Source organism: Ixodes scapularis, unplaced genomic scaffold (assembly GCF_016920785.2).
Source record: "Ixodes scapularis isolate PalLabHiFi unplaced genomic scaffold, ASM1692078v2 PGA_scaffold10__122_contigs__length_95168666, whole genome shotgun sequence".
NCBI classification, from domain to species: domain Eukaryota; kingdom Metazoa; phylum Arthropoda; class Arachnida; order Ixodida; family Ixodidae; genus Ixodes; species Ixodes scapularis.
The window spans coordinates 70,689,568-70,703,206 of record NW_024609836.1 but is presented as its reverse complement, the minus strand read 5'-3'; the positions used below and the strand labels follow the sequence as shown (position 1 = coordinate 70,703,206).

The 13,639-nt window shown below is 44.6% G+C and overlaps 1 protein-coding gene across 1 annotated transcript in view; it reads right to left on the bottom strand.

Moving 5' to 3' along the window:
* The window catches only part of LOC8030704 (GRIP and coiled-coil domain-containing protein 1), a 29,537-nt gene that overhangs the window by 3,258 nt on the left and 12,640 nt on the right, over window positions 1-13,639 (bottom strand). The window contains exons 8-13 of the mRNA XM_040206231.2: window positions 12,059-12,161; window positions 10,109-10,254; window positions 7,602-7,733; window positions 5,115-5,348; window positions 788-910; window positions 174-337 (exon numbers count right to left, since the gene is read on the bottom strand). Coding sequence (XP_040062165.1) covers window positions 174-337; window positions 788-910; window positions 5,115-5,348; window positions 7,602-7,733; window positions 10,109-10,254; window positions 12,059-12,161 — 902 coding nt within the window. The remainder of the gene's footprint in view (window positions 1-173; window positions 338-787; window positions 911-5,114; window positions 5,349-7,601; window positions 7,734-10,108; window positions 10,255-12,058; window positions 12,162-13,639) is intronic.

Genomic DNA, 13,639 nt, shown 5'->3' with positions numbered 1-13,639 from the left:
GGTCATAATATTTTTTTTCAGCAGTACCCCTACCGAGGAAGGCCAGGGTAGGCAAGTCCCACTTGTAAATTCTGAAATTCTTCTTCACCACCCAAATTTCTCAACCCAAATATTGATTTATCTGAATATCCTCCTAAGCTAGCAGACACTGTGAATTGATCGAGCAAACTGACCTCAGGGCCTCCCTCTCCTGCTGGTCCTTCTGCTCTTTGGCCAGCACCGACCTCTGGAGGTCCCTCAAAGCTGACTCGGCGTCCCTCTTCTCTCGGAGCGCGCGCAGCAGCAGGGCATCCTTGCGAGCAAGCTCCTGGGCAGAGTGCAGCAGCTGGTACTCCACCTGCACCCAAGAATGCAGGTTTCAAAGATCACTTTTCTTAATCGCTGCATTCACAAAGAAAGTAAACATTCCGTCAAATGCAATGAAGGTGCAACAGAACTTAATGGGGCTTCGAACGACCAGCACTTTCTGTCAGAATGATGTGCAATGCGACATGTGGCAAAGGAACTGCGAATTTATAAAAGACTTCTTAATTACTGCACCTCTCTGTTGGAAGCGTTGCGCCATTTTCTCTGAAATGCCGCCACGCATACAATCTGACCATGAAGTAGTTTTATGCCAACTAGATTAGCCTACTAATACGCAGAGTCTATCCCACTATGGCCGCCCTTGTTTTTACACCGTGAAAAGAGAGAGTGTTAGTACCGCACCCCATACAACTTATGAAATAGAGTTGTAAGTGAGAAGAGGATACTAGTGACACCACAGTGATGACAACTGGCAGCCAACCTTGGTCCTGCTTCCCTGCAAGGAGCGATCAGGGCCACTGCCAAACAGCTGAGAAAGCAGGGGGTCGAGCAGCTCATCGACGTTCACCGAATCGCCGTCCTGTGCAGTCTTCTCGGACGAATCCTGAGGAGAAACAAATTAATCGCCTTGATCCAACATGTTTAGTTATTTTACCCTCGGAGCCCTAGGGCATTCCAGAGGGGAGCGGTAAAAAATACAAAGGAAACAAACAACATGAAGCAATAAAAAAGCAAGAGTTAAACAGTCGGAAAAGCATGGCCACTAACACTTGATCGAAACAAAGTGCTATCAACAATTGATGTAAGAGATGAAGGTAACCAATTCCATTCTTTCATGACCCTCGAGATGAAAATGAGTTAAAATATTTATTACAGTGGCACGAAGGAACCCCCACTTTGCTCTGGTGATTTGGTCGAGCTGAAAGGAACGATGGTGGGGTTGATAACTGACTTCAGAGCAACTGCTTGCGGAGAGAACTGCTGTGCGGTGTGCGTCCGTCGCGTCTGTTTGTTTTGTGTTTCTCCTTGGCCAAGCACCCCCCCCCCTCCCTCATCCTCCCCAGAGTGCCGGCGGCGCTCTGCGGCTCCGCTCTCCTTGTTTGAAAGAGCGGCGGCGGCGGGCGATGCGATAACACGCAATAAGGTGGCAGTCTGCAAGCCTGCTGAGTATGACGGTCTGCAGCCATGTGCGCAGGCAAAATCGCATCGTCATCCTGTGGCATAATCGAGTGGTGGGCGGTCAGTCAGAGCAATGGGCGGTCAGTCAGAGTGAGCGGTGGGCAGCAAAGCCATTGCCACCCACCATGGGGAGAACCCTGGCAGAACTAAAAAGTTTTTCATTGATGTGACACTTGCGGTGCGGTTATAATTACTCCGAATAAAAACATATAAATTTGTTTTGTATGGATTCGATAGAGTCTGGAAGGCAAGTCGTACCGGGATCCCAGATGGAGGCTGCATATTCAAGCTCAGAATGCACTAATGTTTTATAAAGAAATAATTTTAACAAAGGTGGGGCCAAACAAAAGTTGCGTTTAAGGTATACCCAAGCATGCAGGTAACGTTATTAATGACGTAAGTAACATGTAGGTTCCAGGAGCGGTGAGAGTTAAGGATGACGCCTAGATACTTATAAGAGTCTACAAGTTCTAATGGTGTGTCACTAAGGTTACCGTACTTTCCAGGCTATAGTCTGCACCTGGTGCTTTGGTGACAGGAAAATCTTCTCATACATGGCACACCTTGACAGAAGTCTGCTTTCTTAGCTCACAAAGAGGCTTGTATTATACATAAATCATCATTAACAAACTCTCATTCACAAATTCTGTCACGTCTCGTCACAATGAACGATCTTGAATAAACAAAATTACTGTATATAGTCCGCACGCGTAGAAAGTCTGCACAGCCAGAAATTTTAACTTTTAAACATGTATAGTCCGCGGACTGTTGCCCGGAAATTACGATATATGTAGCAATAAAAGCTACCGTACAGGTTACGTGCATAAGTCTACACTTTTTACGTTAAATTACATTGACCAAAGCCCACACCATTGAAGAGTAGAGTCCAAACCGTCCTGTAATTGTTGGGAATCAGAGTCGTGAGATATTATTCATTAGATAGCGCAGTCGTCATCAAAATTTCTTATGGAAGAGGAGACAATACAGGGCAGATTGTTAATGTAGATTAGAAAAAGTAAAGGACCTAAGACAGACCTTTGTGGTACTCTAGAAGAAACAGATGTCAGAGTAAACACCGTTACAGGTTACAAACTGCGAACAATCCGTTAAGAATGCTACCAGCCAATTAAATATGTAGGGGCCGATGTTAAGTTGACTTAATTTATGAAGTAGAAGTTATGTGATACTTTATCAAATGCTTTAGAAAAATTAAAAAAAATGCAGTCCACCTGAGATTTCTGGTCGAGAGCAACATGAAAATCATTAGTAATGCAGAGTAGCTAAGTTTCACAAGACAACATTTTTCGAAACCCGTGCTGAGCTGATGAGAAAAAAAGAGTTGGATTCAAGGAAATTAATAAGCTGCATGTATATGATGTGCTCAAACATTTTACGAGGAATGCTAGTTAGTGAGATAGGTGTGTAATTGTAGGGGGAGTGCTTGTCACTAGCCTTCTGCAAAGGAATTATTTTCCCAATTTTTCAATCTTTTAGATAGTGACCTAGTGTTGAGTGACTGTTGAAAAATCCTCACAAAAATAAGAGAGGAGTACTGATTAGTTTGTTTGAGAAATTTAGAGGTGATTTTGTTTGTACCAGTAGCTGAGGACAGCCCCATCTAAAAGTTATGTAACTCCATTGGGATTAGCAATGACATGGTCCATTAATGAAAAAGTGTCAGCATAATACGTCGAAACAGTGTTGCTGAAAGGGTTAGAAAAACATTGTAGGGCCCTTCCACTTCACGTGAAGATGAAGGACCAGCAGAGCTGTTATTTTTACGACGTCTAAGACAATGCCTAGAGGACGAAGTCTAGGACAACCTCAAGGGTGACTGACGTCTAGGACGACTTCAAGGTCAACTTCTGGGACGACCTCAATGATGACGCCTAGAGGACCACATCTAAAATGACCTCAAGGACAACCTTAAGGACGACTTCTAGAACGACCTCGAGGACGACGCCTAGAGGACGATATCTAGGACGACTTCAAGGACGACTTCTAGAACGACCTCGAGGATGACGTCTAGGACAACCTCAAGGACGACTTCTAGGATGGCCTTGAGAGTGACGCCTAAAGGATGACGTCTAGGAGGACCTTTCGGACGGCCTCAAGGACAACTTCTAGGATGACCTCGAGGAGGACGTCTAGGACGGCCTCAAGGGCGACTTCTAGGACGACCTCAAGGACGACGCCTATGACGAACTTCCGGACGACCCCAAGGACGACTTCTAGGACGACCGCGAGAGCAGTGCCTAAAGGATGACGTCTAGAGGACCTTTCAGACGACCTCAGGGACAACTTCTAGGATGACCTCAAGGACGATGTCTCGGACGGCCTCAAAGTCGACTTCTAAGACGGCCTCAAAGTCGACTTCTAAGACGACCTCGAGGACGACGCCTATGATAAACTTCCGGACGACCTCATGGACGACTTCTAGGATGACCTCGAGGACGATCCCTAGAGATGATAACAAGGGATCAGGACCTCACTATCTAATAATGCCAAGGAAGGCTGGCTCACGCTGGTTCATGGTAATAAATACCGAGACTCAGGAACACAGAAGGGGACGAACACAACATCTTTTAAAACATTGTGTTTTGTTCGTCCAATTCTGTGTTCCTGAGTCTCGGGTTTTATTACCATGAATCATCACCAGCTCGCTTGTTTTTTAAGTATTATCATGCTGGTTGCCCCTTTTTATTTATTCACACCTGCCACGACCAATCTGGAGTTTTCTGTCAACATCTGTGGACGCATTTTTTCACAGATCCCAGCGCATAACAGCTTTGATGTAAAAGACATAATGAACACTTCAATAAAAATTGCGGCACATAGAGATTCATACATCTGAGCGTTATCTCCTGTCGTAAGTGAAATCGCAGTTTGTCCATCGCGGCAAGACGTGTAACAGTTAAAGGCTGTAACGGGGCAACATACCATATTTTTTTCTCCAAACTTGGCTGGCAGTGGTCACGTGCCTTCATCAGCGTAAGGTAGCCATGTAATATTGACCTCGTGGTCACGTCATGTAAAACCAAAATGTCACGTGACACTATAACTTCATGTGACCTGGCATTGTGTCACTTGACCACGTGCCGTGGCACAACAATGTAACATGCAGATATGTCATGTGATACTGTGACCCCATGTGATCAGAGAACCAATAGGCAGCAACCACATCATTACAGCGAAGCTGTTATGCACTAGGATCTGGGAAAAACTGTGTCCGCGGATGTTGACAGACGACTCCCCATTGGTCGAGGCAAGTATAAATAAATAAAAATCAAAAGAGGGGTCAACCAGCGTGAGTCATCCTTCCTTGGCATTATTAGATAGTAAGGTCCTGATCCCTTGTTATCATCTCTAGGCATCATCCTCGAGGTCGTCCTAGAAGTCGTCCTTGAGGTCGTCCGAGAGGTCGTCCTAGGCATTGTCCTCTAGGCGGCATCCTCGGGGTTGTCCTAGAAGTCGTCCTTAAGGTCCTTCTGCTTAGTACAAATGTTATAAAAATAGGTTGTGATACACGGTAGGTACCGATCTAGCAAACATGATTCCAGTGAATATTTGCTTTGACAAAACTGGCTTTGCCATAACGACAAACCTCGCTTGGAAGCGGGCATGCCCACCTCAAGGTTACCATCCAGGTTACGCGGCAGCTGCCAGGAGTACTCATCAGACACACGACGACCGCCAGACGCCCTCAGCGCCTGCAGCTCGCGGTCCTTTTCTTCCACGAGGGCGAGGGAGCGCTCCCGCTGTGCGTGCATCAGCGATTCCAGCTCCGACAGCTTGTTGCTCCAGGCGCTCTCCAGCCGCTGGCAGTCCAGCCGGTGTCGGAGCTCCGCCTCCGACAGAGCGTGCTGGAAGGAATCAGCAACACCAATCAAGGGGAGCTCCAATGGTTTTTTGAGCTTCCGGTGTCTTCTAGGGGCGAAGCTCCTTAGGGTCTAGCCTTGCCCGTGTGGCGTCCGTGCTCACATCGATTGACATCCCATCTGTCTTCTTAAAAAAATTAAAAAATGTTTGCGCAGCCGACAGGATTTGAACCTGTGCGGGGAAACCCCAATGGATTTCTAGTCCATCGCCTTAACCACTTGGCCACAACTGCAGGACAAGTAGGGGGCTCTGAGATGTGGTAGTAACTCAAGAGCTGGGGATGTCATGGGTGAAACGTTGCATGTAGCCGCTTAACATCTATACAGGAGAGGGCGCTGCGGTCAAATGCGTATATAATCGCGTTAAACTTCGCATGCATTAGCTAAACGCAACCCGGAACTCAGCACTACCTATGAGCAATAAAAATTTTAAAAAATCAGCACCATCAGCACTACCTATGAACAAAATCAGTATCATCAGCACCACCAGAGCTTTGCCCCCATCCACATCATTCACCACGTGGAGATGCGGTCATTTTTTTTTAAGCTTCTCAAACTAAACACATTTTCGGAGTACCTTGCCTTCAGTCTTTCCAGCATGCTATTTATTATTTCTAAATTTGAGATAGCTGCAGTAAAGTGGAGATATGGGCCAGTTGGTTCATTGCAAGCAAAAAAGGGCCGAAAAAATACAGGGACACAGACGAAGGAAAACAGGACAAAGCGCACTCTAAACTGAAGTTTATTGAAAATTCACACCTTATATAGCCACAAAACCCTGTTTACCTTATCCACTCAGCCCGTGTTTCAAAAATTAAAACTCATTTGCGGATAAGGATGGGGACGTGTCACTTATACAATTCTTGTCCCTGGTCCTAATTTCAAACGCCTCGTGTAATTCCCGCGACACTTTATCTTTGTACCTGGCCAAAATCTTAGTGTCATTGAAGGCTGGGGTGCACGAGCATCTATTGCAATGAATTGCAAGGTGCCCCGAAGGCGTCGTTCTTGTAGAGGCAGCGTGCTCTCGGGTGCGATCATTAACGCACCTGCCCGTCTGACCCACGTATGTCATCCCACACGTCATGGGGATTTCATAGACGACGCCAGTGGCGCATTTGACATACTTATTTCAATGGTTAGTAGTGCGCGAATCTGAAGATGGCTGTGGGGAATTAATCTGGAGACGAAGTCGCGCCATCTTATTGGGCGCTGAAAAAACTACCGGTACATTGTAGCACTGGGCTACCTTTTTTAGATTGTGCGTGACATTGTGCATATATGGAATGACAACAGGCCTCGTGGTCGGCCTATCGCTGTTTAATTTCTGATTACCTTTAATCTTTTTGATTAAGCTTTCTGCCACTTCAACCAAAGCTCTCAATGGAAAACCAGCCCTCTGCAGGCGTTCTATCTGAGCCTCGAAGCTGCCTTGCGCACTGTGCAAACATGACTTTCTGAGGGAAGCCCCCAGGCACGAACTAGCTATGCCCCTTTCCACAACCTTCGAGTGGGCGGAATCAAAAGGAAGGATGCCCTTCCTAGATCGAGGCGCGTACTTCCAACAAACATGGTCCCCCAAAAACGATAGCTCGAGGTCCAAGAATTGCAGTTTGCTTTCTTTTTGTAACTCATGCGTGAATGTCAACCCGGAGCAACACAATTTAAACACGTCTAGCAACTGAGAGACTTCACTGCAAGGGGTCCCCACCGAGCGGCTGAGGACGAGACTTCACATTGTCATCTTTCTAAATGTTCTAAATGAAATGTCGAGACAATGCATAGACCAGAACGGAGTTGTCGCCTTCCAGAATTCTTCGGGCATCAATGTTGATAGCTTTCTTGAGCTCCTGGTTTTTTTACTTAAAAGATACGTTTGTGTCATTCGAGGGTAGTCTTTATGTGCAAAGAAAAGGCGTTTGCATCGTGTCCAGTGTTGTACCTGTTTTATGTGACATTTCCCTAGGCAGCTGTGGAAAAAACATTGATTTGAACATTTCGAACGATGACAATGTGAAGATCTTCAGATACGTTGACGATTTCCTCGTGTCTGGGGGCTTCCCTCAGAAAGTTATGTTTGCACAGTGCGCAAGGCAGCTCCGAGGCTCAGATAGAACGCCTGCAGAGGCCGAGCGGAGCAGCCGATGAGCCAAGGCATGCTGCTCCGGCATACACGCCTCTCATTTTTGAGTCCCGCTTGTTTGAGAGCGAAAAGCCACAGCAGTTCGGGCAACCAACCTGCAGCTGGAGTATCGTCTCCCTGCTCGCCTGCTCTTGAGCCTCGTGCCGGCCGCGCTGAGATCGCAGCTGGCCCTGGAGCTCCTTCACCTGCTGGCGCAAGCGGTCCAACTCCGCCGTGCACTCCTGGCCCTGCAATTTCACGCAGTCCCTCGCTTCGACTCCAGACTTGAAGGGACCACGAGAAACGGACGCTCGCGACAGGGACTTGAGTCACCCTTCTCTCTTGTGCATGACTTTCACGTCAAAATGGCACTTTTGTTTCTAGTAGTGCGATGTCTCGGGGTCCCGAAGGAAGTATTATACAGTCGACTCTCATTAATTCAAACTCGAGGGGGGACGAAAATTTGTTTCAATAAAGCAAAGTTTGAATTATCAGGAGTTTCTTCCCATAAAGACGCATAGGATGGGACCTGCACGTTAGTTTGAATTATCCGAAAGTTTGAATTAAGAGATTTTGAATTAACGAGAGTCGACTGTATACAGTGTTTTAATGCAGAATATGTTATATAGCTGGCTTTTAAGTCTAGAGTGTCACAAAATGTTGTAACGAAAATAACGGTAACACGGCCAGTGGTCTTTACAGAAAACCGTGTCCCTTGGCGGAAGTCGAACCGCCGACCTCTCGCTCGGTAATCCGAAACCCTGTTCCCTGTGCTAGCAGAGCAGTTTGATCAAGGTAATGGTTGGTGTAGGTAGATGTACCTGTGTTGCCACAAAATATTTGTTGCCCCAATGGAAGGAGTAGCTCAAAAGCACCTTCTGGTCTCCTGATTTTTTCCATAGGATTGAGATGCACTTAACTTTATTTCTAATGTCTTCTATATTACTATGCAAATAAACACAGTTCAATTTCATTCCAGCCTTCTTCACCCTCTGCCCGGTAGATTTTTTTTTTTTACACAGAATGTGTTTTACAGTGATGCTACTGCAAAATTGTGATTTGGAGCACCTGAAACGAATTTTGGATAACTTTGGAGCACCTAAAAATGGCTTTTGGAGCACTTTGGGGCACAAAAACATAAAATTTGGAACCATTTTGAGCACCTAAATATAACTTTTCAAGGTGCTTTTAAGCATGTAGTTATGAAATCTTATGATCACCTAAATTTAGTTATGAAAATTTTAAAGTTTAAAAATCTTCTACCAAGACTTCTTTTTTTTTTTTTTTTTCTGTAGACAGTAAAGCCGTTTTGTAATGTTGGTCTCCAAAGGCTTAACTACGAAAACTTCCATCTTTCATAAAAATCCAGTGAGAGAGATTACTAAACAAATATTGCCCATATAAAAGAGTTTATACAATTGCTGCTGCAACTTCCTGTGCATTGTTTATTTTGAATACAAAGAACCTATCAAAGGCCCATCCCTTAAGCCCACCAGCAATGTCATGTTCTCAAAAAGGCTTGCATTTGCCTCAGAAAGAAGCACCTGCCCCGGTTGACAACACAGCCTTTCACTTTGCCATGGCTCAGGTTGCGTGTGGCTATGATAGTTGGCGCAAGTCGCCGCCCAATTCAACCAGCCACGCAATTTGGCGCAATTTGGAGCAATATGGCGGGTCTTTATCAGGATAACGCAGGAAATTGCTTCTGGCACAAAATGGCACACGAGTGGAATCACTGGTTTTATGTCACAAACTACTGTGACGTCATTCGACACAATGAGGTCATTATGACGTCGCCGTGACATTGAACGTCATAATTACATTATTATGATGTCACACGACATCTTAGTGCTGTTGCCATGACAATCGTGGCATCACATGACATCACGTGACACCACATCATGCCACACCGTGATATTACGTGCCACCATGTCACTATGACATTGCCGTGAGTCACACACCATCCTAATTACATCATTATGATGTCGTGAAGTTGTAATGACATCGCAACGACCATTGTGGCGTCGCACGACACCATGTGACACCGCGAAGTCATGCCACACCGCAATATCACGTGACACCACGTCATTATGACGTCGCCGTGACGTCACAGAACATGATGTCACGTGACATTATAATGAAATCTCCATGACGATCATGGCCTCCCGCGACATCACATGACACCATGGCGTCATGCCACAGCGTATGGCTGCGTGCGACGCTGCAGTCACATGACCTCATGATGTCACGCACACATAGCATGTGAAAAAAACGGTTAAAGTACAGGCAAGCTGTTGAATGTTTACAATGTTGCAACTTAGCCCGAGACTGGGGTAGGAAATAGAGACTTAAACATAGAATAACAGGGCCTCTTCTTCTCTGTTCTTCTATAGGAAGGTATCTTTCTCCCTGTTTCTGTCCCTTCTACAATTAAGTTTCTATTTCATTTCCCAGTCTCGGGTTAAGTTGCAACATGGACAGCATGTGCCCAGTTCATTCACACACAACCTGTGCTCCCCGGTCTTCGTCAGAATGATCAGGCTAGTGTAATTTCTTTTTATTGTAAATGACTTTACTAAAAAAGAGAACCGACTGGATCAAAAACAGGAGACGAGGGAACTACCTGAGGCAGGGAGGTCGATCCGCCCGTCAGCACCGAATGGGCATGCACCTTGTAGCGCTCAAACTCGTCCTTGAGCTGGCGCTGGCTCTCACGGCACTTGGCGTGCAGTCCCAGGACCTCTTCCTCGGCCATCTCCCTGAAGTAGGCTGACAAAGAAAAGCGCTCATTAGTAGTCTGCCTCTCTCTCTCCTTTTAGTCAACTTGGCGGGCGTGGACATGAGGAAAAGGGTAGAGAAACAAGATGGAGGTCGAGCACCACAGGTCTCGTGCGGCGGTGATTCAAGGTACAAAGTTCTGTTAATGCTCCTCGTTGATTCAACACCTAAGCCCCCCCCCCCCCCTCCTTCTATTTCATATAAAGCAGTTCCAAGAAACGCCTTTTCTCTTCCAGTAAGTTGTGCTCTGCCGTGTTGATGAACATTATCTGCCACTTTCACTATTTGTTTAAGTCGAGACGCCTAGTTATTGTCGTCAGTGTTGTTGAAGTGCTGAAGCATAGCGAGCGACTTTGTCGACAAAAGAACTCAACAAGTAGTATGATTGGGGACGTATTTAAATTGAATAAATCCAAGTTTATTCTGATTTATTTTCTTTCAGGGTTGCACAAGCAGCATCTGTTGGGAGCCTGGGGTTTCTGGCTGTCAACGAGTTGACTTCTCGATCGCCGGCTTGTTTTAAGTATGAATAAAGAAGGGTACGTATAAAAATTGAGTATCAGATGACGCCCCTCTACGTCGCCGTCTACACTGGCAGACGCAAAAAAGTTAATCGAACTGGAAAACATTGCGCCGCGCATGTAAATACATATTGTAAAAGATTCGTCAACATGGCAACCGGCGAGATTTTAGCTGTGAGTATGCTACATGAAACCGCCCTATACTGTCACGCGAGTGACAGTTCCGTAACATTGTGAAGATTTGATGTTATCACAAGTAACTCCAGACGATTTTCTGTTATTGTGAGTAATGCCAGAAGACATGGAAAAAGTGAGTTATTAAGAAACTGTGCCATGCAGTGTTGGGAAACTTAGCTATATTTACACTAAGGGACATGTGAATATTCAAAAATTCAAATAACTTACAAATAGTACTTTCTATGCAAATCGCTGCATGCTTCAACTGTTTTAAGTATTCGAGTTTTTAGGATATTCAATAAGTATGAATAATGTCATCAGAATTTTACGATTTCTCACGTCAAGGTTCACCATTTCACGTCCATGTTCTCGCGTGAAAGCTTCACCACTAGACACTATTGCACGTGTAAAGCTTCACTGCTTCGCACCAGTGTTCGCGGAGAAACGGCTGATATGGAAGAATGTCTCATTTCATTCTATGAGCTCCGACATTTTGCTCACTGTTGTGGGTCGACCTTCACTGGGTATTATTATAGTCCAAAGTCTGATTTTAAAGGACAATCCAGTAAAAAAGAAATGTCCTCCTATATTGAAATAAATAGGGAAGCCATTACCTTGTTTGCCATGTTATGTTACCTGACTCGTTTTATCAGTAACCTTTTACTGAACACATGCATGTGAAATATTTCTCATGCCATAATACTTTCTTTTCATAAGTATGTTCGATACAAAAAGATAATGTCTGTAATATAATCAAGTATCTATGTTCAATTCCTACTAAATTAAAAAAATTCAATTCTATCCACAGCCAATTTTTAATATTCATACTTAATTTGCAGTCAACAATTTGATATTTACACACATTTCATTTACACAAATCTTTTGTGTTTCTTTTCCGGCAATCCTAAACATTACCCAAACATTACAAAAATGGTCGATAACAAGTGAGAACTCGGCCCGAACACAAGGTTGATTTATGCCGTTGGCTCTATGGAAAGGATGTAGACAAACAGCTGGCAGACCAACAAACAACACATTTCTGGTACGTTCAAGCCTCACAATACGACATTCAAAATGCAGAGAGAACAGGAGCTCACCAATGAGGTCAACCGGCTTCTCTGCATTCTTATTGGCCTCCTTCAGCAATGAGCGCAGTTTGCCGAAACGCTCGAGCAAGGTGTTCACGTCCAGATTAGAGTCCTGCACAGGAACGATTTCATCCTTACCGAGAGCAAGAACAGTGATAAGCCATTTCAGGTAAACTCTAGAGGGAGGTGTGCAAACAATCCAGGGATATTCTGGGTGCTTTTATGATCAGAGTTGGCAAGTGCCCCCCATTTCTGCAATTAGCCAACACCGCTCAGCCATTGAAGCAGTGCGAAGTGGGTGTGTGCTAAACAATTCAGCAGTTTTCGTCATTTTGTCTAATTCGTGGCTTTCTTACAAAGCTTAATTATAGTTACCGAAATTAGTATAAGTTGAATGGTCGCAGAGTTATTTGTGGGTTTATACCATAGAGTTATTATAATGTATGCTAGAGGTTCAAACGGTGCTAGTGTGCTGCCGCAAATTGAAGCAGACAGCAACCAGTCGGAAATGAACCCCCAGTAATTCATTTCTACGGGAAAAGGTGAGTGCCTTTTGTCCCCGCGCTTGATTACAAGAGAAAATATCAGGACTGATTCAAATGTAATAGGCAGACTGGAACAGTTGTCAGTCATGTAGATTAAATAATTGGTCAGTTACGTCATTTTTCAAAATCATGGCATTAAAAGTGGTGCAAAAACGGCTTCGTAGATGTATTTATGTGCACTGTGAGACACTGTTAGAGCGAGCACGGTGTCGGCGCTTTTCAGCATGGTGAATACACATGCCAAGCAAACGAAGGACATCTGGGAAACCAAGAGAGATGGCAAGAACTATGCAGTAACACTGGATCAGCGACTCCCTGTCCATGCAGAAAATCAAAATAAATTGAGACGTGTAATATAGTCCGACTTGCAATAAATAAGTAGTGCTTTATTCTTTCTGCTCATGAATATGTGCAAAGATGCTTGTTCTGCTTTCAAAACATCACCTGCACGTTCAAAAATAGGAAGACGCCAGAGAACAAGTGCCTGAAGAAAGCTGCCCAACATAAGAAATAATAAAAAGAAACACCTTTCATAGCCCACATACTTTATTTTTTACATTTTGAATGTTTTTAACCAAGATGCACAACGGGGTCATTTTCATATAGTCACAGGACGGGCATATTAGCCATATATAAAAGTCACTGGAAAGCTTGTGAACCTTGAACACAGTCTACATTCCTTTCGATTGTTATTTTGCTTGAAATCGTCACTTTTTTATACACACCTTCTATGGAACAGAGGTGTGGACCTGAAATATAGCAATGTTTAACATTGTTCACTGGTGAAGAAAAATAATGCAACTAAAGCAATCACACTTTTACAATGATACTAAAGTTACATACTATTCCATACAACCGAAATGACAGAAGTGATCGATGTTATTTCCCAGCGAAGAGACAGAATGCACGCGCATTTTCCCATAGGAATGCACAGGAGCACTGGAAAAGTGGACTGGTTGCTGTCTGCATCAATTTGCATCCCGGAAGTTCCATAGACATTAGCGCCAGTTGAACCTCTAGCATACATTATAATAACTCTATGGTT